Genomic DNA, 27666 nt, shown 5'->3' with positions numbered 1-27666 from the left:
TGCAATATAATACATTAGAATACTATAGGCTTACATTAATACATGTTAACAATGTTAAATGACATTTTCCAACATCTGCAACACTCTGTGTACCATCAGATCACATGGAATAAATAAATAAATAACAAATAATATAGTCAAAAAGAAAGATGATGAGACTTACCAAACAAAAGTGCTGGCAGGTCGATAGACACACAAACAAATACAAACATACACACAAAATTCTAGCTTTCGCAACCAACGGTTGCCTCATCAGGAAAGAGTGAAGGAGAAGGAAAGACAAAATGATATGGGTTTTAAGGGAGAGGGTAAGGAGTCATTCCAATCCCGGGAGCGGAAAGACTTACCTTAGGGGGAAAAAAGGACAGGTATACACTCGCGCACACACACATATCCATCCCCATACACACAGACACAAGCAGACATTTGTAAAGGCAAAGAGTTTGGGCTAACTCTTTGCCTTTACAAATGTCTGCTTGTGTCTGTGTATATGCGGATGGATATGTGTGTGTGCGCGAGTGTATACCTGTCCTTTTTTCCCCCTAAGGTAAGTCTTTCCGCTCCCGGGATTGGAATGACTACTTACCCTCTCCCTTAAAACCCATATCCTTTTGTCTTTCCTTCTCCTTCCCTCTTTCCTGACGAGGCAACCGTTGGTTGCGAAAGCTAGAATTTTGTGTGTATGTTTGTGTTTGTTTGTGTGTCTATCGACCTGCCAGCGCTTTTGTTTGGTAAGTCTCATCATCTTTCTTTTTAAATATATTTTTCCCACGTGGAATGTTTCCCTCTATTATATTCAAATAATATAGTCAGTATTATTGATAATATATTTTCAAATGTAGGATGCACAGAAGTTGAAGTAACAAATACTGATTTGGGATTATCAGACCACAATGCTCTTATCCTCAAAATTCCTTCAAGGCCACTGACAGAGAAAAAAACACACTTCATGTATTAAAGAAATTTTTCTACAGAAAACTGTGTAGAATTCATAAATATACAAACCAATGAGGCTTGGGCAGAAGTACTATCCCTAACAAATACAAATGATGCATATAACACATTTTCTTCCATTTTCATGGATATTTTGAAATGTGTTTTCCAAAAAATCTGTCAAAAATCAGGTCACATGGCAATACAAAGCCAAGTTCTTGGATCACATCTGGCATCAAAACTTCCTGTGGAACTCTAAAGAGACTAATTTCTAAAATGAAAACATCCACAGACCCACAATTCATAGAATATGTCAGAAATTACAAGAGGGTATATAGAAAAGTAATTACTAAAGCAAAATTCATGAGTAATGATAGTTTTATAAGACAGTCTGAAAAAAAATCAAAAGCCATATGGGGTATTGTGAAGACTGAAACAGGAAAGAGTTGTGAAGAGCAGGACATTAGCCTCAAAAATTTTAAAAATGTCAATATTAATAAACAAGATTTGCCAAATTATATTAACAATTATTTCATAAATGCAACAACTTCATTAAGCTTAAAATTCACAAATGAAGAAAAACCTGAATATCTAAAAACAGCTTGTAGGATGAGGGTAGAGCCAACAAATGAGAGTGAAGTGTTGAAAGTGATACAAAGCTTGAAACCCAAAATGTCTACTGGCATAGATGAAGTGCCTGTGTCAATCATAACAAGGACAGCACCACAAATTGCAAAGCCCTTTGCACACATAGCCAATTTATCATTCAGTGAAGGAGCTTTTCCAGAAAGGCTGAAAATTTCAAAAGTGAAGCCATTATTTAAAAACGGCGACAAGTATAAGGTAAAAAACTATCGCCCAATTTCTCTCCTCCCAGCATTTTCAAAAATATTAGAAAAATTGATGAAGCACCAAATCAACATATATCTAAATGACCATAATTTACTAAACAGAAATCAGCATGGCTTCTAAGCATGTAAAAATACCAAGACAGCAGTAATGTACTACACTGAACAAATAATCAAAAATATAGATTAGAAAAAGATTATAGTGTAGTAGGAGTAAATTTAGACCTCTCCAAAGCTTTTGACACTGTGAACCAGGACATTCTTTTAGAAAAATTGGAAGCGTTGGGTAAACATAGGATAGGAAAAAAATGGTTTGAATCACACCTAAAAAACAGAACACAGGTTGTAGGACTGACATCAAGTTACTCCAACCACAAAATAAATTCATTATCAGAGGCAAAAAATGCAGAAATAGGAGTACCACAAGGCAGCAACCTAGGGCCCATATTGTTTCTTGTCTATATAAATGATTTTCACACCTCACATGATGCAGCCAAAGCAATAATATTTGCAGATGATACTAGTGTGATGATAAGTGCACCTAAGCAATTGCTACCAACAACTGCTGATAAAATACTAAATTACAACCACTCTTGGTTCAATGCAAACAGGTTGACATTGAATGTAAATAAAACAAATTATACGCAGTTTGGGAAAAGAAGTCAAAATGTAAATCTCGATCTGGTGTGGGGTGACAAAGCCTTAGACGGAGTGACATCCACAAAATTGCTGGGGATTCATGTGGATGAAAACTTAAATTTTAATGGCCATGTAATGAAACTTGCACAGAAACTTAATTCAGCCTTTTTTGCCCTCAGAATTATTACAAATGTTTGTACCTCAGAGGGTGCCAGAATGGCATATTTTGGCTATTTTCAATCTCTTGCCACATACGGAATAATATTTTGGGGTTCCACAACAGGGCGCCTAAAACAAATTTTTTTGTTGCAGAAGAGCACAATATGGAGAAAAGATTCCATGAAAAGTCAACAAACTACATTGTATGATTAATTAAAAAATGAAATATTCATGATGAAATGGATTTCTGCTGCAGCTCAAGTCTGTAAATCTTTTTGATGATATATTATAACACAAAGAACAGTCTACTGTATTGTATAGTATTTGTATTTCTCTGATAACATGCATTTTACAGATCATCTGATCATATTGTACAGGAGGCAGAGACCTAAAATATTCATTGTCTTCTTAGTATAACATTACATACAAATTGCAGCCCAACATTGTTTCACTCATAATACAGTAGAACTATTGTCTAAGCCTTTAATTATCATTGACAAAAAGTTTTAGAAATATAGCTGGTTGATTAGATTATCAATGGGAATAATAGGTTCCATTTAACTAAAGCAATAGATCCAGGATAAATCTGGCTTGTTGTTCAGGGCCTCGAGACAGAGCCATCTCCAAAAATGAAGTAAAAAATACACACATAAAAAAAAGTTTTGCATCACCTCAGTCCCAAGAGTTTCGGAACATGTACGGAAAATTGGAATAGAGATCAACATAAACATCATTTCCACCCTTTTTATTACTCATGAAAACCACACATTGCATGTTGTACCATCATACAGCAAGACCTTCAGAGGTGGTGATCCAGATTGCTGTACACACCAGTACCTCTGATACCCAGTAGCATGTGCTGATGCATTGATGCATGCCTGTATTCGTCATGGCATACTATCCACAAGTTCATCAAGGCACTGTTGCTCCATATTGTCCCACTCCCCAACAGCGATTCGGCATAGATCCCTCAGAGGGGCTGGTGGGTCATGTTGTTCATAAACAGCTCTTTTCAATCTATCCCAGGCATTTTTGATAGGGTTCATATCTGGAAAACATGCTGGCCACACTAGTCAAGCAATGTCGTTATCCTGAAGGAAGTGATTCACAACATGTGCACGATAAGGGCATTACCTGTCTTCCATGAAGATGAATGCCTCGCCAATATGCTAGCGATAGGGTTGCACTATCAGTCGGAGGATGGCATTCGTATATTGTACAGCCATTATGGTGCTTTCCATGACCACCAGCAGCATAAATTGCCCCCACATAATGCCACACCAAAACAGCAGGGAACGTTCACCTTCTTGCACTCACTGGACAGTGTGTCTAAGGCGTTCAGCCTGACCGGGTTGCCTCCAAACACATCTTCAATGATTGTATGGTTGAAGGCACATGCAACACTCATTGATGAAGAGAACGTGATCCCAATCCTGAGGGGTCCATTTGACATGTTGTTGGGCCCATCTGTACTATGCTCCATGGTGTCATGGTTGCAAGAAGAACCTTGCTTGGACGTCGGGAGTGAAGATTCACATCATGCAGCCTAATGCAGACAGTTTGAGTTGTAACACAATGTCCTGTGGCTGCACAAAAAGCATTATTCAACATGGTGGCATTGCTGTCAGGGTTCCTCCAACACATAGTCCATAGGTAGTGGTCATCCACTGCAGTAGTAGCCCTTGGGCAGCCTGAGCGAGGCATGTCATCGACATTTCCTGTCTCTCTGTATCTCCTCTATGTCCAAACAACATCGCTTTGGTTTACTCCAAGATGCCTTGTTGAGAGCCCTTCCTGGCACAAAGTAATAATGCAGACATGATCGAACCGAGGTATTGACCGTCTGGGCATGGTTGAACTACAGACAATGCAAGCTGTGTACCTCCTTCCTGGTGGAATAACTGGAACCAATCGGCTGTCTCACCCCCTCCATCTAGTAGGTGCTGCTGATGCATGGTTGTTTACACCTTTGGGTGGGTTTAGTGACATCTCTGAACAGTCAAAGGGACTGTGTCTGTGATACAGTATGCGCAGTCAAAGTCTGTCTTCAGGAGTTCTGCGAACTGGGATGATGCAAAACTTTTTCTGATGTTTGTATGTTTCAGTAATGCGTTACAGAATTTAAATAATCAGGAAGCATTTAGAATACTTTTCACTCAGATTTAAATAATGATAGTGCATGATATAAAAACTGTTGATACTGAGTGATGGCTTTCAAATAGGTAGAAGACTTCAGGCTGTGCCTTGGAGGGCTGGTTAGCTCCATGTAACAGTGATGGAGTAGAGCTCTTCATGGCTCTAGAAGGCTCAAAAAGCAGAGATTAAGGATGTTGTTGTTGTTGTGGTCTTCAGTCCTGAGAGTGGTTTGATGCAGCTCTCCATGCTACTCTATCCTGTGCAAGCTTCTTCATCTCCCAATACCTACTGCAGCCTACATCCTTCTGAATCTGTTTATCGTATTCATTTCTTAGTCTCCCTCTATGATTTTTACCCACCATGCTGCCCTCCAGTACTAAATTGGTGATCCCTTGACGCCTCAGAACATGTCCTACCAACCGATCCCTTATTTCAGTCAAGTTGTGCCACAAAATCCTCTTCTCCCCCATTCTATTCAATGCCTCCTCATTAGTTATGTGATACAGCCATCTAATCTTCAGCATTCTTCTGTAACACCACATTTAGAAAGCTTCTATTCTCTTCTTGTCCAAACTATTTATCATCCATGTTTCACTTCCATACATGGCTACACTCCATACAAATACTTTCAGAAATGACTTCCTGGCACTTAAATCAATACTCGATGTTAACAAATTTCTCTTCTTCATAAACGGTTTCCTTGCCATTGCCAGTCTACATTTTATATCCTCTCTACTTCGACCATCATCAGTTATTTTGCTCCCCAAATAGCAAAACTCCTTTACTACTTTAAGTGTCTCATTTCCTAATCTAATTCCCTCAGCATCACCCGACTTAATTCGACTACATTCCATTATCCTCGTTTTGCTTTTGTTGATGTTCATCTTATACCCTCCTTTCAAGACACTGTCCATTTGGTTCAACTGCTCTTGCAAGTCCATCTCTGAGGTGCATATACTTTTACAAAGTGGGTATGTTATAAAGAAGGGGCTTCATCATGTGTATTACATTGGAGCTCCCATCTATCAATAATCCCACCCTCCATGAATGCCCGGATTTCACAGACTGAGATGCTTCCCCTGAAACTGGGAAAGAGACTGCACCTGGCTCATGATCTTTATCAGCCACAGACAGCACCTTAACCTGTTTGTCAGACAAACTGTGAAGGTCTTTTGATTTGTATCCCAGAATATTTTTCATTGCCTGCAACAACCTGTCACTTGATCACAAGTGAGGTGTCTATCTCAATGTGGGCTGTAACCAGAATGACCAAAGTAGTGGACCAGTTGGGGGCAAATGGGATGTGGTGGACATCCCTTATACCCCTGAGTGTTGGGAGACAGATGAGGTGTGCTTGCATCTCTTAAACCCCTATTTCTTGCCCTCACAGTGAGTCACACTGGCAACAGGCTCATGCTCTTTCACCAAAGCAGTACCATCTGGAGCTCTTAGCAAAAGATCACCAATTCAGCTCACACCCAAAAACGGCATTCACAGTCCCTATCCATGAGAAAGATGGTGGAAACCTACACTACACAAATGTATAATAAGCAAAAGCATACATGGCAGACTAAATAAGTAACTCAGTTCTAGCTAGAAGCTCATAATATAATAAACAAACAAACAATGTACTCTCCTGGTGCTGCTGGAGTGAAGGCTGATGCCTGTCTATTCTCAGCATATGGTTCTGTTTTCCTCAGTTACTTAATTCTGATACACATTGTAAGACTGTTATTAATAATATACACACTACCAAGGCAATAAAAAATATTTGTTTGATGTTTTAGGCATGCCATAAGACCATTCCTGGCATGATAAATGTGCACATGATACCACATTCACATGATGATGTTGGTTGGCTGAAAACAGTGGATCAGTATTATTATGGAAGTAAGTAATGTTAAAAGTATGAAATTTTATTGTAGTTGAATACTGGAAAAGAGTTTTTACATAATTGTAACTGACATCAATGAATGCTGAATTTGTATAAGAATAGGTTTAAAAACTATTCCAAATTATATGGAAAAATAACAGTAAGGAAACAAATATAGAAAATACACTCCTGGAAATGGAAAAAAGAACACATTGACACCGGTGTGTCAGACACACCATACTTGCTCCGGACACTGCGAGAGGGCTGTACAAGCAATGATCACACGCACGGCACAGCGGACACACCAGGAACCGCGGTGTTGGCCGTCGAATGGCGCTAGCTGCGCAGCATTTGTGCACCGTCGCCGTCAGTGTCAGCCAGTTTGCCATGGCATACGGAGCCCCATCGCAGTCTTTAACACTGGTAGCATGCCGCGACAGTGTGGACGTGAACCGTATGTGCAGTTGATGGACTTTGAGCGAGGGCGTATAGTGGGCATGCGGGAGGCCGGGTGGACGTACCGCCGAATTGCTCAACACGTGGGGCATGAGGTCTCCACAGTACATCGATGTTGTCGCCAGTGGTCGGTGGAAGGTGCACGTGCCCGTCGACCTGGGACCGGACCGCAGCGACGCACGGATGCACGCCAAGACCGTAGGATCCTACGCAGTGCCATAGGGGACCGCACCGCCACTTCCCAGCAAATTAGGGACACTGTTGCTCCTGGGGTATCGGCGAGGACCATTCGCAACCGTCTCCATGAAGCTGGGCTACGGTCCCGCACACCGTTAGGCCGTCTTCCGCTCACGCCCCAACATCGTGCAGCCCACCTCCAGTGGTGTCGCGACAGGCGTGAATGGAGGGACGAATGGAGACGTGTCGTCTTCAGCGATGAGAGTCGCTTCTGCCTTGGTGCCAATGATGGTCGTATGCGTGTTTGGCGCCGTGCAGGTGAGCGCTACAATCAGGACTGCATACGACCGAGCCACACAGGGCCAACACCCGGCATCATGGTGTGGGGAGTGATCTCCTACACTGGCCGTACACCACTGGTGATCGTCGAGGGGACACTGAATAGTGCACGGTACATCCAAACCATCATCAAACCCATCGTTCTACCATTCCTAGACTGGCAAGGGAACTTGCTGTTCCAACAGGACAATGCACGTCCGCATGTATCCTGTGCCACCCAACGTGCTCTAGAAGGTGTAAGTCAACTACCCTGGCCAGCAAGATCTCCGGATCTGTCCCCCATTGAGCATGTTTGGGACTGGATGAAGCGTCGTCTCACGCGGTCTGCACGTCCAGCATGAACGCTGGTCCAACTGAGGCGCCAGGTGGAAATGGCATGGCAAGCCATTCCACAGGACTACATCCAGCATCTCTACGATCGTCTCCATGGGAGAATAGCAGCCTGCATTGCTGCGAAAGGTGGATATACACTGTACTAGTGCCGACATTGTGCATACTCTGTTGCCTGTGTCTATGTGCCTGTGGTTCTGTCGGTGTGATCATGTGATGTATCTGACCCCAGGAAAGTGTCAATAAAGTTTCCCCTTCCTGGGACAATGAATTCACGGTGTTCTTATTTCAATTTCCAGGAGTGTAGTTAACCTTGCTAGGAAATAATGTAACATTCTTGTGTGCCTGCAACCAAATTAAGAATTATTTAAATCTCTATTCATTCAAGCACAGATTTTAAATGCATTAAAATAACAGTTTGTTGAGTACTATCAAGCTAGTAAATGAACAGTAGAAACTTCCTGCTGGATTAATACTGCGTGCTAGACAGGGACTCAAACCTAGGACCTTTACCTTTGATGGGTAAGTATTCTAGCAATTAAGCTATCCAAGCACTACTCACAACCAATCATCACAGCCCCACATCAACTAGTCCCAGTCTAGTGCACAGTTTGTATCTGCTAGAAAGATTCAAATCAGTACACACTCCATTGCAGAGTGAAAACTCGTTCTAGAAACAATTCCTTAGCTTGCCATGTCTTTGCAATTTCATTTCTTTCACAAGGTACAGAACTTCTGTGAAATTTGGAAGAAGAAGATGAGGTACTTACTAGTGGAAGTGACACTGTGAAAATGGGCCATGAGTCGTGATTGGATAGCTCAGTCAATAGTGCACTTGCCTGAAAAAGTCGAAAGTCCTACATTGGAGTCCTGATCCTGAACAAAAATTAAGGCACACACCTTTAATCAGCCAGAAAATTTGAAAGAAACAAACACTCTGCTGTATTCTGGAAATGAATAGTTTCTTGTGACTGTGAAACAATGCAAAAAAGTTCAGTGTCAAACAAATGATTTTTTTCTCTTCACAAGAATATTTCATGTTGTCAGAAAAGCTAAAAAGTAACTGTGGTGTATTTTGTTTCATTAATGACCATTAATATTAGATTCAGATATACAGGTAAAGAATTTTGCTTATTGAATTCTATAATTTTTCAGGTAAACAGTCTGTGCAAAGAGCTGGTGTGCAGTACATTATAGATACTGTGTTAAGAGAGCTTCAAGAAAATCCAGATAGAAGGTGAGTCATAACATACACTGAAACAAACTTGTGATAATTACAACAAAATTCATGCATGTATTCACATACAACATTAAAATTACTTAATAAGATGCCTCCCCCCATGAACCATGGACCTTGCCGTTGGTGGGGAGGCTTGTGTGCCTCAACAATACAGATAGCCGTACCGTAGGTGCAACCACATTGGAGGCATATCTGCTGAGAGGCCAGACAAACGTTTGGTTCCTGAAGAGGGGCAGCAGCCTTTTCAGTATTTGCAGGGGAAACAGTCTGGATGATTGACTGATCTGGCCTTGTAACACTAACAAAAATGGCCTTGCTGTTGTGGTACTACGAACGGCTGACAGCAAGGGGAAACTACAGCCATAATTTTTCCTGAGGGCATGCAGCTTTACTGTATGATTAAATGATGATGGTATCCTCTTGGGTAAAGTAGTCCCCAATTCGGATCTCCAAGGCGGGGACTACTCAAGAGGATGTTGTTATTAGGGGAAATAAAACTGGCGTTCTGCTGATCAGAGCATGGAATGTCAGATCCCTCAATTGGGCATGTCGGTTAGAAAATTTAAAGAGGGAAATGGATAGGTTAAAGTTAGATATAGTGGGAATTAGAGAGGTTCGGTGGCAGGAGGGACAAGACTTTTGGTCAGGTGAATACAGGGTTATTAATACAAAATCAAATAGGGGTAATGCAGATGTAGGTTTAATAATGAATAAAAAAATATGAGTGCAGGTAAGCTACTACAAACAGCATAGTGAATGCATTATTGTGGCCAAGATAGACATGAAGCCCATGCTTACTACAGTAGTACAAGTTTATGTGCCAACTATCTCTGCAGATGATGAAGAAATTGATGAAATGTATGATGAGATAAAAGAAATTATTCAGGTAGTGAAGGGAGACGAAAATTTAATAGTCATGGGTGACTGGAATTCAACAGTAGGAAAAGGAAGAGAAGGAAACATAGTAGGAGAATATGGATTAAGGTTAAGGAATGAAAGGGGAAGCCACCTGGTAGAATTTTGCGCAGAGCATAACTTAATCATAGCTAACACTTGGTTCAAGAATCATGAAAGAAGGTTGTATACATGGAAGAACCCTGGAGATACTAGAAGGTTTCAGATAGATTATATAATGGTAAGACTGAGATTTAGGAACCAGCTTTTAAATTGTAAGACATTTCCGGGGGCAGATGTGGACTCTGACCACAATCTATTGCTTATGAACTGTAGATTTAAACTGAAGAAACTGCAAAAAGGTGGGAATTTAAGGAGATGGGACCTGGATAAACTGAAAGAACCAGAGGTTGTACAGAGTTTCAGGGAGAGCATAAGGGAACAATTGACAGGAATGGTGGAAAGAAATACAGTAGAAGAAGAATGGGTGGCTTTGAGGGATGAGATAATGAAGGCAGCAGAGGATCAAGTAGGTAAAAAGATGAGGCCTAGTAGAAATCCTTGGTTAACAGAAGAGATACTGAATTTAATTGACAAAAGGAGAAAATACAAAAATGCAGTACATGAAGCATACAAAAAGGAATACAAACGTCTCAAAAATGAGATCGACAGGAAGTGCAAAATGGCTAAGCAGGGATGGCTAGAGGACAAATGTAAGGATGTAGAGGCTTATCTATAGAGGGATATGATAGATACTGCCTACAGGAAAATTAAAGAGACCTTTGGAGAAAACAGAACCACTTGTATGAATATCAAGAGCTCAGCTGGAAACCCAGTTCTAAGCAAAGAAGGGAAAGCAGAAAGGTGTATATAGAGGGTCTATAGAGGGGCGATGTTCTTGAGGACACTATTATGGAAATGGAAGAGGATGTAGATGAAGATGAAATGTGAGATATGATACTGCGTGAAGAGTTTGACAGAGCACTGAAAGACCTGAGACGAAACAAGGCCCCGGGAGTAGACAACATTCCATTAGAACTACTGACAGCCTTGACAAAACTCTACCATCTGGTGAGCAAGCTGTATGAGACAGGCAAAATTCCCTCAGACTTCAAGAAGAATATAATAATTCCAATCCCAAAGAAAGCAGGTGTTGACAGATGTCAAAATTACCGAACTATCAGTTTAATAAGTCACAGCTGCAAAATACTAACGCAAATTCTTTACAGACAAATGGAATAACTGGTAGAAGCCGACCTCGGGGAAGATCAGTTTGGATTACGTAGAAATGTTGGAACACGTGAGGCAATACTGAGCCTATGATGTATTTCAGAAGAAAGATTAAGGAAAGGCAAACCTACATTTCTAGCATTTGTAGACTTAGAGAAAGCTTTTGACAATGTTGACTGGAATACTCTCTTTCAAATTCTGAAGGTGGCAGGGGTAAAATACAGGGAGCGAAAGGCTATTTACGATTTGTACAGAAACCAGATGGCAGTTATAAGAGTCGAGGGGTATGAAAGGGAAGCAGTGGTTGGGAGGGGAGTGAGACAGGGTTGTAGCCTATCCCTGATGTTATCTAATCTGTATATTGAGCAACCAATAAAGGAAATGAAAGAAAAGTTCAGAGTAGGTATTAAAATCCATGGAGAAAAAATAAAACTTTGAGGTTCGCCGATGATATTGTAATTCTGTCAGAGACAGCAAAGGACTTGGAAGAGCAGTTGAATGGAATGGACAGTGTCCTGAGAGGAGTGTATAAGATGAACATCAACAAAAGCAAAATGAGGATAATGGAATGTAGTCGAATTAAGTCGGGTGATGCTGAGGGAATTAGATTAGGAAATGAGACACTTAAAGTAGTAAAGGAGTTTTGCTATCTGGGGAGCAAAATAACTGATGATGGTCGAAGTAGAGAGGATATAAAATGTAGACCTGCAATGGCAAGGGAAGCGTTTCTGAAGAAGTGAAATCTGTTAACATCGAGTATAGATTTAAGTGTCAGGAAGTCGTTTCTGAAAGTATTTGTATGGAGTGTAGCCATGTATGGAAGTGAAACGTGGACGATAACTAGTTTGGACAAGAAGAGAATAGAAGTTTTTGAAATGTGGTGCTACAGAAGAATGCTGAAGATTAGTTGGGTAGATCACATCACTAATGAGGAGGTATTGATTAGAATGGGGGAGAAGAGGAGTTTGTGGCACAACTTGACTAAAAGAAGGGATTGGTTGGTAGGACATGTTCTGAGGCATCAAGGGATCACCAATTTATTACTGGAGGGCAGCGTGGAGGGTAAAAATTGTAGAGGGAGACCAAGAGATGAATAAACTAAGCAGATTCAGAAGGATGTATGCTGCAGTAGGTACTGGGAGATGAAGAAGCTTGCACAGGATAGATTAGCATGGAGAGCTGCATCAAACCAGTCTCAGGACTGAAGACCACAACAACAACAAGAACAACAGCAGTAACATGCTAATGTTTTTAATTTGTATCCAGTACAAACAGAGAACAGCTAAATTTTAAATATAGTATTTCACTTCCTGTTATTTTGAAAACTCTTTTCTTTGGAAATCTTATCTGAGGACTGAATGTGCTCAATGTAAATTCCAATACCAACATGAATGTTTACCTTTGCAGAAGCGATTGTCAAATATTAAGTATGAAAAGCATACATTTTTCAGTTTGTCTTTATTCACTAATAGCACCATGCTTAACTCACTTTTTCAAACAGGATTTGAGTATCGTCAACCTCATTTGTCTGTAGCTGCTACAGTAAAGTATGCTACATTTACTTTTTTACATTAAACATTTCAGTGGCTAAATCAGTTTTGACTTATTGGGTATCTTCAGTATCCCACTGAATTATTTTTGGTCTAAAGTTGTGTCAAATTATGTTTAGGTTAACCATCTGTATGCAGCTGCTACCAGTAGACCAGCCTAATGGTAACAGCCACACATGTGGAGCAATTGCTTGGTCAATATATTTTGATGGTGCTACAGGTCAACAACAGTTGTGTGGGCTGCAAAAATGACTGACATGTCAAAGCTAGTAAATCCACTATAATATTTTGCATGAATAGCTGACTGCTTTAAACTTTGTTGCCAAAAAGAGTGCTTGCTGCTGCTCTGTCATTATCATGACATAGGGGATATAAAAATGAAAAAGCTGGCATACTATGCTTACTTTCATTCCATAATGTCATATGGGATTATTTTTTGGGGTAATTCATCAAGCCAAGCTAAAGTTTTCCGGGCACAAAAACGTGCAGTAAGAATTATATGTGGTGTGAACTCAAGAACATCCTGCAGAAGCCTGTTTAGGGAACTAGGGATACTAACTACAGCTTCCCAATATATTTATTCCTTAATGAAATTTGTCATTAAAAATATATCACTTTTTCAAACCAACAGCTCAATTCATGGAATCAATACTAGAAATAAGAATAATCTTCACAAGGATTTAAAGTCACTTAGTCTTGTACAAAAAGGTGTGCATTATTCAGGAACACACATTTTCAATAACTTGCCATGAGCCATAAAAAGCTTAACAACCAATGAAATTCAGTTTAAGAGAAGCCTAAAGGATTTATTGGTGGCCAACTCCTTCTACTCCATTAATGAATTTCTTAGTAAAACCAACTGATTTGTATATAAGTACAACATAACTTCTGCACAATTTCAGTGCAGTAATGTGTTCACTGAAAATTTGTGTGTCTGTGTGTGTGTGTGGTTGTGTGTAAGTATAATCTAACTTCTGCACCATTTCAGTGCAGTAATGTGTTCATTGTAAATAAGTATTTCAGTAGTTGTATTACATGTTTATTACCTTATAAATAAATAAAAAACTTTTTTCTTTTATATTCAGTGCATTAGTATTTGTAAAATGACTCTTAGTGTTCATTAAAATATGACGATCATTCCACTTGGGACCTGTGGAATGGTACATTAGCTTATTTGTTTTAGTTGTAAATATTTGTCATGTATTGTTGTTTTTCTGACATGTTCCACATCCTGGAGGACCTCCTCACTACGGATCAATTGGAATGAAAGTAAATCTAATCTAAAAACTCAGCTACCAGGGGCGGACCCTGAGGCAGAAGTAAGACACCAGCAGGTTGGATAAGTTATGGACATTGTGTCTTGAATGCTCCTCTGGATGCTGGAGAGTAATGGATTCAATTTCAGAGATGTGATTGAAGCAGGGATTGCACAGTTGTAGTACCTTATGGAGGTAGCAGAGAAGGATCTGGTATGCCTGTGCCATGGAAATGTGTTTTTACTGTACCAGGTTTGTGAGGGCCAGAATCTGGCAGAATCTGAAATGGTGAAGGTCATTGTGAAAGAAGTGATGCTATCCAGAGTAAGGAATTTTTATGGTTGGTCCATTTGGGTAGAGTCTATGGTTTAGGTAGCATTTAAGAAATAGGATGTGCGACTGGGTTTTAGTGAAGGAAAGGGATACTTTTCTGAACTGGTGCAGAAGGATGGAGCTGGGGTCCCTTGTGGCGGGAATGGTGTAACAGAAATGGGAATGACACAGAAATAGGCCATATAAATCAAACAATGGAAAATCCAGGATGGACTGTAACAATATTATGAAAAGGAAAGTTGCTACTCACCATATAGAGGAGATGGTGAGTCGCAGATAGGCACAACAAGAAGACTGCCACAAACACACACACACATGCAAACACAATTCTCACACACATATGACTGCAGACAGGTGAAGCCACACTGCGAGCAGCAGCACCAGTGCATGATGGGAGTAGCAGCTGAGTGGGGGTGAGAAGGAGACTGGGGCAGAGAGGGGGAGGGATAGAAGGGTAGGGGTAGAGGACAGTACAATGCTGCTGGCGGGTGCACAGGGATGAGATGGAGAGAGGGTGGGGCAACTGTGTGTCAGTCGGGAGTTTAGACAGATAGCTGGGGAGAGATTGGGTGGTGGGGAGGGGGGGGGGGAGGATTAGAGGGAAAGGAGAGAGAGAAGTAACAGACTTGGATGTGATGGTGGAGTAAGGGCGGGAAGGGGCTGGATGAGTGAGGACAATGACTGACCAAGGTTGAAGCCAAGAGTGTTATGGGAATACAAGATGAAAGCATGCTCAGCAACAGGGTGTTGCACTTGTTTCCTGGCCACAGTCATCAGTGGCCATTCATGCAGACAGACAACTTGTTGGTTGTCATGACAACATAGAATGCAGCACAATGCTTGCAGCTTAGCTTGTAGATCACATGACTGGTATCACAGGTAGCCCTGCCTCTGATGGTATAGGTGATGCTAGTGACTGGACTGAAGTAGGTGGTGGTAGGAGGATGTATGGAAAGGCCTTGCATCTAGGTCTATTACAGGGGTATGAGCCATGAGGTAAGAAGCTGGGAACAGGGATTGTGTAGGGATGAATGAGTATATTGCTTAGGCTCAGTGGACAGTGGAATACAATTGCGAGAGGGATGAGAAGGGTAGTGGGCAGGACATTTCTCATTTCAGGGCACGACGAGGGGTAGTCGAAACCCTGGTGGAGAATGTAATTCGGCTGCTCCAGTCCTGGGTGGTAATGAGTTCTGAGTGAAAGCTCCTCTGTGGCTGGACAATGGGACTTTGGGAGGTGATGGGAGACTGGAAAGATAATGTGTCGAATCGTATTATTATTTTGTTCTTTTCTTATATGTAAGCTACATGTGAACTGAATGGGTTATAAAGACCGATAAAGATAAGTTAACGAGTTGTTTTGTGACAAGGATAATGTTATGATACATCTGTATGAAACAAAATACGAAGATGCTCTTCAATTTATTAATTCCTGTATCCTTACACTTTTGTTGTTTTAAGTGGTTGTGTGCGGACATGTGCTTGGATCCATCATACCAGCAGTGTTAAAAATGTGTATTTCAACTGTACATTAAAAGTGTTATGAAAATTTATTAGGAAAGCAAAATTTATTCATACATCCACTTATATCTGTTCATTATTTCACTTGCTGCCAAGACCCTGCATTGAGAGGTAGGAGCAGACAAGAGGAATTTATCCAAACCCAGAGGTGCGATTCTGCATTGACATTGTCACAATCGAGGAGGAACACAAAGGAATTAATGTGAAGCAGTACAAAATGGAAATTATGAATGTATTGATATTGATGGTCTGTTGATACTGTTATCTGCATCTATATAACACTCTGCAGGCCATATAATGGTGTGTGGTGGAGGGTACTTTCGATACCACTATCTGATCCTTCCAACCCTGTTACACACACAAATTTTGTGTAGGATGAACAATTGTTAGTAGGCCTCTGTACTGGCTGTAATTTCTTGAATTTTCTCCTCATGGTCAATACGCGACATGTATGTAGGTGGGGGGGGGGGGGGGGGGGGGGGGGGGGGGGAGTAATATGTTGTCTGACTCCTGAAAAGTACTGTCCTGAAATTTCAATAGTAACTCTCTCTGTAATGCACAATGTGTCTCTTGTAATGTCTGCCAGTGGAGTTTGTTTAGCGTCTCTGTAATGTTCTCTCACCAGCTAATGATTCCGTGATGAAACACACTACTCTTCATTGGATCTTCTCTATGTCCTCTATCAGTCCTACCTGATAGGGATGCCAAATATATGAACTCAAGAATCAGGTGAAAAAGTGCCTTATAAGCCATTTCTTTTGTGGGCGAGATAATTTCCTTAAGATTCTTCTGATGAATCTGAGTCTGGTGTCTGCATTTCCCACTACCTGTTTTATATGGCTATTCCACTTAAGGTCACTCTCGATAGTTACGCCTAGAAATTTTATGGCAGTCGCTGTCTCCAGCTGTTTGTCATCAATAGAGTAGCCGTACAGTTGTGGATTTCTTTTCCTATGTATGTGCAATATGTTACATTCATTTACATTCAGGGCCCACTGCCAGAGTGTGCACCAATCATCAATTCTCTGCAGGTCATTCCGCAAATTCTTACTGTCTTCTGGCGTTGCTAATATGGTATAGACAACTGCATCATCTTCGAATAGCCTTAAAGAGCATCTGATGCTTTCTTCTAGGTCATTTATATATATTGTAAACAGCAATGGTCCTATCACACTTCCCTGCAGTACTCTGGATGTTACCTTTACATTTGTCAATTTTGTTCCATTAGGAGCGACCTGTTGAGTTCTATCTGCAAGGAAGTCTTGAATCTAATCACAAGTCTGCTCTGATACTCCATAAGCTCATTTTTTTTTTTTCAGTAAATGGCAATGTGGGATGGTGTCAAATGCTTTACCGAAATCAAGGAATGCAGCATCAACCTGAGCGCCATTGTCCACTGCACTGTGGATCTCATGGAGGAACAGAGTGAGATGAGTTTCACAGGATCTCTGTTTGCAGAATCCATGTTGATTTTTATAGAGGAGATGTTCATTTTCGAAAAATGTCATAATTCTTGAGCATAAAACATAATTCTACAAAAGGTTGATATCAGTGATATAGGTCTATATTTGTGTGGATCTATCTTGCAACCTTTCTTAGAAATGGGAATGACCTGTACTTTTTTCCAGTCGTTAGGTACATTTTGTTGATCAAGTGATCTACGATAAATTACTGATAGGAGGGGAGCAAGTTCTTTCACATAATCTTTACAGAATCTTATAGGTACCTCATATGGTCCTGATGCATTTCCACTACTAAGTGATTGTAGTTGCTTTTCAATTGCACACTTGGTTATCTCAGTATCTGCCATTTCGGAACTCACAGTTAAAGTTCATCCAGGATTGTGTACAGATTCTTGAATTACTATCAAATTTCTTGCAACTATTCTCTCCAATCAATTTTTCCAATTATCAATCAATTTCCATTTTCCAATATCTTCTCACATATACCTGTCCAATAAGACATGGGAGATACATTTTTGTACAAAGTTGGGAGTTTAATTATGGTCTGTGAAGTCTTCAGTGAGACCCTCAGTATATTTCGAGAGGGACCACTCATCACTGCGGATGTGATGACCACGTGTGGCTAGGCTGTATGGAAGGGACTTCACAGTATGGAATGGATGGCAGCTGTCAAAGTGGAGGTATTGCTGGTGGTCAGTAGGTTTGATATGGACAGAGGTTCTATTTGGCCATCTTTGAGGTGCAGGTCAACGTCTAGGAAAATAGCTTGTTGGGATGAGTAGGACCAGGTGAAGTAAATGGGGGAGAAGCTGTTGAGGTTCTGGAGGAATGTGGATAGGGTGTCCTCACTCTCAATCCAAATCACAAAGATGTCACCAGTCAGTGTGAACCAGGTGAGGGGCTTAGGATTCTGAGTGTTTAGGAAGGATTCCTCTAGATGGCCCATGAATGGGTTGGCATAGGATGGTGCTATATGGGTGCCCATAGCTGTACCTTGGATTTATTTGTAGGTAATGCCTTCAAAGGAGAAGGAATTGTGGGTGAGGATATAGTTGGTCATGCCAACTTGGAAGGAGGTTGTTAATTTGGAATCCATTGGGTGTTGGGAAAGGTACTGTTCAATGGCTGCGAGCCCATGGGCATTAGTGATGTTAGTGTAAAGAGAGGTGGCATCAATAGTGATGAGCAGGACACCGTTTGATAAAGAGACAGGAACTGTGGGGAGTTGATGGAGGAAATGGTTGTTATCTTATATATATGACGGTAGGTTCAGGGTAATAGGTTGAAGGTGTTGGTCTATAAAAGTAGAGATTCTCTCAGTGGGGGTACAGTTACCGGTTACTATGGGGAACACTGGGTGGTTGGGTTTATGGACTCTGGGCAGCATGTAGAAGGTAGGAGTGCGAGGAATGGTTGTGTTGTGGTCTTCAGTCCTGAGACTGGTTTGATGCAGGTCTCCATGCTACCCTATCCTGTGCAAGTTTCTTCATCTCCCAGTACCTACTGCAACCTACATCCTTCTGAATCTGCTTAATGTATTCATCTCTTGGTCTCCCTCTATGATTTTTACCCTCCACGCCACCGTCCAATGCTAAATTTGTGATCCCTTGATGCCTCAGAACATGTCCTACCAACCGGTCCCTTCTGCTCACCAAGTTGTGCCACAAACTCCTCTTCTCTCCAATTCTGTTCAATACCTCCTCATTAGTTATGTGATCTACCCATCTAATCTTCAGCATTCTTCTGCAGCACCACATTTCGAAAGCTTCTATTCTCTTCTTGTCCAAACTAGTTATCGTCCACGTTTCACTTCCATACATGGCTACACTCCATATGAATACTTTTAGAAACGACTTCCTGACACTTAAATCTATACTCGATGTTAACAAATTTCTCTTCTTCAGAAACGCTTTCCTTGCCATTGCTAGTCTACATTTTATATCTTCTCTACTTTGACCATCATCAGTTATTTTGCTCCCCAAATAGCAAAACTCCTTTACTACTTTAAGTGTCTCATTTCCTAATCTAATTCCCTCTGCATCACCCGACTTAATTCGACTACATTCCATTATCCTCATTTTGCTTTTGTTGATGTTCATCTTATATCCTTCATTCAAGATACTGTCCATTCCATTCAACTGCTCTTCCAAGTCCTTTGCTGTCTCTGACAGAATTACAATGTCATCGGCGAACCTCAAAGCTTTTATTTCTTCTCCATGGATTTTAATACCTACTCCAAACTTTTCTTTTGGAATGGTAGCGGTGAGCAAATAGATGGACTCAGGGTAGAGGTCTTAGAATGGGCCTCAGGATTTGAGTAGTGATCCTGCTGGATTTCTTGAAAGAGGTCATTGTGGCAAGTTTGTAGGTGGATTTATCTAACAGCTGTCAGATAAATCCTTGCAGTTTGCAGATAAGTTTGGAATCAGTTTTTAGATAGTTGACTGTGGTTATTTCTGCATCCTTGCTCCTTCCATTTGCATCAATAGAGAAAAGTTTCCTTATCCACAGCCAGAACCCAGTCCCACAAACTTTTCCTGCATTTTTGCTTGGCTCAATGAATCCCCCCAAATGGCCTTACCATCAAATTACCCATCTCTGGCAGCCACTCTCACTTCCACAATGACCTACACCTGCACAGATTCCCCCAGTCATTAGCCCTTACCAACTTAGTCCTGTAAAACCATATCAACCAAGCCCAAACCTCCTTGCAGTACCTTCTCTCCCTCCGCAAAATTCTCCTAGTATGCAGTCCCAAATTCCTGGAACCTGTAATGCACATTGAAACTCTTGCCCCGCAGGAACTATGGCAACATGTACAATGCCACTTCAAAAGGCTCTCCATATTGCTCGATTTCTACTCCTGCCTTGGAGTACCACTTTCCACCACCTCTACAAAACCTCCAAATATCTTCCATGTTCCCTCATAGCTGACAAAACCCTGTCTCACAGACCTACTACATATACCCCACACTCCAAAACTCCCTCCTACCACAACACAGAATCTAGAACCTAAACAGACCCAAAACTCAGTCATGGACCCTTGCTCCAGAAGCCTTAGCTCCACAGAAATATCAGTCCTTTCCAAAGGCCTCACCTTTTGCCCCATTCCCAAATTCAATCATGCATCTCTTTCTCCCAATCCCTACAGTGAAAACACTTTTTTGCCAAAACCCTACCAATCAAAAAAATGGTTCAAATGGCTCTGAGCACTATGGGACTTAACATCTATGGTCATCAGTCCCCTAGAACTTAGAACTACTTAAACCTAACTAACCTAAGGACAGCACACAACACCCAGCCATCACGAGGCAGAGAAAATCCCTGACCCCGCCGGGAATCGAACCCGGGAACCCGGGCGTGGGAAGTGAGAACGCTACCGCACGACCACAAGATGCGGGCTCCCTACCAATCAGACTCAACCAAAGACTAATGTTGAACCCTGCCTAACTCAGTTCACTCCTCTATCCATCTGTGATCCAAACCCTCTTCTCCCAAATCACCCCATGTTAACTTTCCAGAATTTCTTACCTTCAACCTTGCATCACCATCATTCCCCAAATCCCTCAACATGGAAACTAACTTTATATCTGCAGAAAGAACAGCAGTCAACTCACTAAAAACTGATCTGGATCTTATACTCTTACCTATGGACAAAGGCTCCACCACTGATGTTTTGAACCACAAGTATTACTTGGCAGAAGGACTCGGCCAGCTGTCAGATACATCCATCTACAAACCTTGCCACAGTGACCTCATTCAAGAAATCCAGCAGAATCTCCAGTCACTACTCAAATCCTTAGGCCCGTCTGAGAACTTCTCCTCTGAGTCCATCTCTCTGCTCACCCCTACCACTCCTCACAAACCTACCTTCTACATGCTTCCTAAAGTCCATAAAACCAACCACCCAAGATGCCCCATTGTGGTTGGTTACTGTACCCCCACTGTGCTCTTGTAGACAAACACCATCAATCTATTACCCAGAACCTACCCTTATATACACTACTGGCCATTAGAACTGCTACACCACGAAGATGACATGCTACAGATGCAAAATTTAACTGACAGGAAGAAGATGCTGTGATATGCAAATGATTAACTTTTCAGAGCATTCACACAAGGTTGGCACCAGTGGTAACACCTACAACGTGCTGACATGAGGAAAATATCCAACTGATTTCTCATACACAAACAGCAGTTGACCGGCATTGCCTGGTGAAACATTGGTGTGATGCCTCGTGTAAGGAGGAGAAATGCGTACCATCACGTTTCCGACTTTGATAAAGGTCAGATTCTAGCGTATCACATTTGCAGTTTATCGTATCACGACATTGCTGCTCATGTTGGCCGAGATCCAATGACTGTTAGCAGAATATGGAATCGGTGGGTTCAGGAGGGTAATACGGAACGCCATTCTGGATCCCAACAGCCTCGTATCACTAGCAGTCGAGATGACAGGCATCTTATCTGCATGGCTGTAACATCTCGATCCCTGAGTCAACAGTTGGGGACATTTGCAAGACAACAACCACCTGCACGAACAGTTCGATGACATTTGCAGCAGCACTGACTACCAGCTCGGAGACCTGGCTGTGGTTACCATTGACGCTGTATCACAGACAGGAGCGCCTCCGATGGTGTACTCAACAACGAACCTGGGTGCACGAATGACAAAATGTCATTTTTTTGGATGAATCCAGGTTCTGTTTACAGCATCATGATGGTTGCATCCATGTTTGGCGACATCGTGGTGAACGCACATTGGAAGTGTGTATTCATCGTCACCTTACTGGCATATCACCCGGCGTGATGGTATGGCGTGCATTTGGTTACACGTCTCAGTCATCTCTTGTTCACATTGACAGCACTTTGATCAGTGGACGTTACATTTCAGATGTGTTACGACCCGTAGCTCTACCCTTCATTCGATCCCTGCAAACCCTACATTTCAGCAGGATAATGCACGACCGCATGTCGCAGGTCCTGTACAGGCCTTTCTGGATACAGAAAATGTTCGGCTGCTGCCCTGGCCAGCACATTCTCCAGATTTCTCACCAACTGAAAATGTCTGGTCAATGGTGGCTGAGCAACTGGCTCGTCACAATACACCAGTCACTACTCTTGATGAACTGTGGTGTCATGTTGAAGCAGCATGGGCAACTGTACATGTACACTCCATCCAAGTTCTGTTTGACTCAATGCCCAGGCATATCAAGGCCATTATTATGGCCAGAGGTGGTTGTTCTGTATACTGATTTCTCAGGATCTATGCACCCAAATTGTGTGAAAATGTAATCACATGTCAGTGCTAGAATAATATATTTGTCCAATGAATACCTGTTTATCATCTGCATTTCTTCTTGGTGTAGCAATTTTAATGGCCAGTAGTGTATAAAAAATATAATAACCGGTAACTGTACCCCCACTGAGAGAATCTCTACTTATATAGACCAACACCTTCAACCTATTACCCTGAACCTACCCTCATATATAAAAGATAACAACCATTTCCTCCATCAACTCTCCACAGTCTCTGTTCCTTTATCACATGGTGCCCTGCCCATCATTATTTATACCACCTCCCTTTACACTCACGTCACTAATGCCCATGACTTCACAGCAGTTGAACTCTACCTTCCCCAACACCCAACGGATTCCAAACTAAACAACCTCCTTCCTAGTTGCCATGACCAATTACATCCTCACCCACAATTCCTTCTCCTTTGAAGGCATTACCTAAAAACAAATCCAAGCAAGGTATGGCTATGGGCACCTGCACGATACTGTCCTATGCCAACCTATTGATGGGCCATCTAGAGGAATCCTTCCTAAACACTAAGAATCCTAAACCCCTCACCTGTTTCACATTGATTGATGATGTCTGTGTGATTTGGATCGAGGGTGAGGACACCCTATCCACATTTCTCCACAACCTCAACAACTTCTCCCCCATTAACTTGACCTGGTCCTACTGAACTCAACAAGCCACCTTCCTGATGTTGACCACCTCATGGTTACATCGGTATCTCCACCTATATCTAACATACTAAATACCAGCAGTAACTCCATTTCAACACCTGCCACCCATTCCTTACCAGAAAATCCCTTCCATACAGCCTGGCCACACATCATCATTGCATCTGCTGTGATGAATCATCCCGCTCGAAGTATACCAAGCGTCTCACTGAAGTCTTCACAGACTGTAACTAAACTTCCAACCTTGTACAAAAACAAATCTCCTCTGCCTTATCTTTCCAGTCTCGCACCACCTCCCAAAGTCCCACTGTCCAGCCACAGAGGAGTATTCCCCTACAAACTCAGTACCATCCAGGACTGGAGCAACTGAATTACATTCGCCACCAGAGATTTGAGTACACCTCGTCATGTCCTGAAATGAGAAACATCCTGCCCACTATTCTTCCAACCCCACCCACAGTAGTATTCCACCATCCACTGAACCTACACAATATATTCATCCATCCTACACAACCTATGCTCTCAACCCCTTACCTCAGGGCTTGTACCCCTGTAATAGACCTAGATGCAACACCTGTCCTATACATCCTCCCAGCACCACCTATTGCAATCCAGTCACAAACGTCACCTATCCCATCAAAGGCAGGGCTACCTGTGATAAGTCATGTGATCTACATACTAAGCTGCAAGCACTGCACTGCATTCTACATGGGCACGACAACCAACAAGCTGTCTGTCCGCATGAATGGCCACCAACAAACTGTGGCCAAGAAAGAAGTGGAACACTCTGTTGCTGAGCTTGCTGCCAAACGTGACATTCCTTGAAACTTCCTGGCAGATTAAAATTGTGTGCCCGACCGAGACTCGAACTCGGGACCTTTGCCTTTCGCGGGCAAGTGCTCTACCAACTGAGCTACCGAAGCACGACTCACGCCCGGTACTCACAGCTTTACTTCTGCCAGTACCTCGTCTCCTACCTTCCAAATTTTACAGAAGCTCTCCTGCGAACCTTGCAGAACTAGCACTCCTGAAAGAAAGGATATTGCGGAGACATGGCTTAGCCACAGCCAAGGGGATGTTTCCAGAATGAGATTTTCACTCTGCAGTGGAGTGTGCGCTGATATGAAACTTCTTGGAAGATTAAAACTGTGTGCCCACCAACACCAGCTTTTTTGAACTGCACGGGTAGGAACTTCCCCTGTAATATATCCTACGTCCCCATAACACCCCTGCCCTCAGTCTTCATTAGTCATTGTCTTCACCCATCCAGCCCCTAACCTGTTCCTATTCCAACACTACACATCCCTCATTCCAACATCACAATCAGTCTTTTTACTTCACTCCTTTTCTGCTCCCCCCCCCCTCTCACCTGCCCACCTTCTAACCCCCCAACTGAACACAGATGCCCCACCCTCTCTCCACCTCATCTCCACGCATCCTCCAGCAACACTGCACTGTCCACCACCCCTACCCTACTAACCCTCCCCTCCCCACCCCAGCCTCCTCCTTACCCCCACCCAGTCGCCACTCCCATCAGGCACTGGTGTTGCTGCTCGCATTGTGGCTTCAGTTGCCTGAGACTGCAGTCATGTGTGTGAGTTGCATTTGCGTTTTTCGTGTGTGTGTGTGTGTGTGTGTGTGTGTGTGTGTGTGTCTTCTATTTTTGATGAAGGCCTTACTGGCCCAAATGTTTATTTGTGACAGTGTTTTCATTGTGCCTATCTGCAACTCAGCATCTCCATTGTATGGTGAGTAGCAACTTCCCTTTTCATAATTTTGTTAAGAAGGCCAAATAGGTCTTGATGGTTGTGGGAGGAGCTGGATAACAGGATGGATGTGTGAAAAAGAAATAAAGGGATGCAAAAACATGCACAGTTATGCAAAAATACATACAGATGTGGAAAAATATACACAAATACATTAAAAACGTGTATAAAGTTGGGAGAAAAGGAATGTATAAGGTATGGGAGTATGTTTGTGTTGTGATAAGGGGAGAGAGGGTGAAGGGGGATGGGTTAGGTCTATGGTCCAAGTTCATGTGGCATAAGTGAGTCTGGAAAATAAAATGCTACAGTACATCCAAATGAGGGATGAAATGGGATCAGCAGGAATAAATACAATGACAACTATCAGAGGAAAGAATTTGGGCATAGGATAATGCATCAACAAGCCACGTGGTCACGAAGCCTGTATTTGTGTTGAAAATCACCCATACACTGTGGCTCAGAAATAGATGCGGTTTGGAGGGCAGTGAAAAAATGTAGGAAAGAAGGGAAATAACAGACACAAAAACCAGCTGTGCCATAGAGAATTGTACCAAAGGAAAATGTCATAGGTTTATAGGATGCAAGAAAGGCCATTTGCCAAAATCAAACAATGGAAACTGCAGTTATGAATATCAACAATGCAGGAAAAGATAGATTGCTACTTACCACAAAGATAACATGTTAAGCTGCAGACAGGCACAACTAAAAGACTCTTACACGTAAGCTTTCAGTCACAGAATTCAGGGGAAAAGAGAAAAACACATCTTTCATTCATACAAGAAAGCACACCTCACACACACAGGACCACCAATTCTGGCAACTTGGGCCATAAAGTAACTATCACATGGGATGGCAGCAGCAATGTGGAAGGGGAGGGGAAAGAGAAGGGGAAGGGGAAGGGAAAGTGGAAGCGATAGCGGTGTACAGGTCAGGGAAGAGATGAGCACCATCTGGCAGAGTGTACAGGGACTAGAATGTCAGCAGGTGCAGTGTCAGATTGTGGGGTAGGGAGGTGCGGAAATGCAGGAAAGGAGAAGAGCAGGGAAAGACAGGCAGGTGCATTGGCAGAGGGTGGCAAACAAAAGGTATAGGAAACAGGAATGGAGAGGTGGCGATGGGCAATAGGAGGTGGGAACTGCTGAGTGGAGGGTATGAGGACAATATGTTACCATAGGTTGATGCCAGGATAATTAAGGGAGCAGTGAATGTGTTGTAAGGATAACTCCCATCTGTTCATTTCAGTTCAGCTGCATGTCATGCCACAGGATGGCCTACTTTGCTCTTGTCCTGATTAGTGGTGGCTGCTGCACCTGTTGGCATTGTAATCTCTGCACACTATGCCAGGTAGCACTCCTCACTACCCGCATGTGTACAATGCTATCCTTTCCCCTTACTCTCCCCCCCCCCCCCCTGCCACCACCACCACCTCCAGACAGTGGCGAATACATATGGGGGGGCATGTGGGGTGCACACCCCACCTGAGGGGTCACCCGCATTGCCACCCGTGTCACCCCTGCCAGTCAGCCTGGACACTATTCATTCATTTCTTTCATCAGTCAAGTTGACTGAATTGAGTTATCGAGTAGTTGTACTTTCCTATGTAGCACACCTATCTGCATCATTGTATTTTATATGCTTCTGTCTGGCACATGCTATACAAAGTATTTGCTTGTCTACCTGCATCTATTGCTACAGTAGAAAGAAGTTTTTCACCAAAGACATGGCTCAAGTTGACAATGAAGAAGAATCGACTTAATGGTTTAGTTGTGTTGAACACTAAGCCTGACATTGATTATCCTATTGATGATGTGATTAAGCAATTTGCCAGTAAGAATAGGTGCATAGAATTCATCATTTAAGGAAGTGAGCCACAATTGTAACTTTTTTATATCAATAAATATATAAATAAGGTGGCAGTGTTTTGTTTATGTGTATAATCAGTTTGAATAAAACTTTCTGAAACTTTGCAAGTGACTTTATTATTTTTTATCACGGTAAAAGCAAAGGTAGCTCAAGATATCTTTAGCACGCCCTCCTTGAGGTTTTTCTGTATCTGCCACTACCTCCAGATTGCTGCTATCGTCCCACGTGAAAGTTGTGTTCTGGCCCGAGTCGCTGGAGTTCACGGTAATGTATGTGTGAGATGTGCTTGCTTGTATGAATGAGTGGTGTGTGTTCCTATTTTACAGATGAAGGCTGTGGCTGAAAGCTTATTGTAAGTGTATGTTAATTGTGCCTGTCTGAAATGTAACATGGTCTCTATGTGGTAAGTAGCAATCTATCTCTTCCTGCATTGCTGATATTCCTACTTGGAGTTCCCATTGTTTGATTTTATCAAATGTTATTTCTTCCATCCTATAATCCTGTTATGTTTTCTTTTGTTATTGTTCTCTAGAGCATTGCTCTTCTCAGTGTCTGTTCTTTCTCTTTTTCCTGTATTTTTTCACTGCCCTCCAAAGGGCATCTACTTCCCAGCCACACTCTATCAACGATCATCCACACACAACACACCATCTGATGCCTCAGATTCTTCCCCTGATAGTTGTA

At 42.1% G+C, this 27666-nt stretch overlaps 1 protein-coding gene across 1 annotated transcript in view; it reads left to right on the top strand.

The window, feature by feature from the left end:
- Positions 1-27666, top strand: part of LOC126095157 (lysosomal alpha-mannosidase-like) — a 229223-nt gene that overhangs the window by 5426 nt on the left and 196131 nt on the right. Inside the window, exons 2-3 of the mRNA XM_049909883.1 lie at positions 6503-6605; positions 9046-9127. Coding sequence (XP_049765840.1) covers positions 6503-6605; positions 9046-9127 — 185 coding nt within the window. The remainder of the gene's footprint in view (positions 1-6502; positions 6606-9045; positions 9128-27666) is intronic.

Source organism: Schistocerca cancellata, chromosome 1, assembly GCF_023864275.1.
Source record: "Schistocerca cancellata isolate TAMUIC-IGC-003103 chromosome 1, iqSchCanc2.1, whole genome shotgun sequence".
NCBI lineage: Eukaryota > Metazoa > Arthropoda > Insecta > Orthoptera > Acrididae > Schistocerca > Schistocerca cancellata.
The sequence above is the reverse complement of the archived record's forward strand: the minus strand, read 5'-3'. Positions and strand labels throughout refer to the sequence as shown.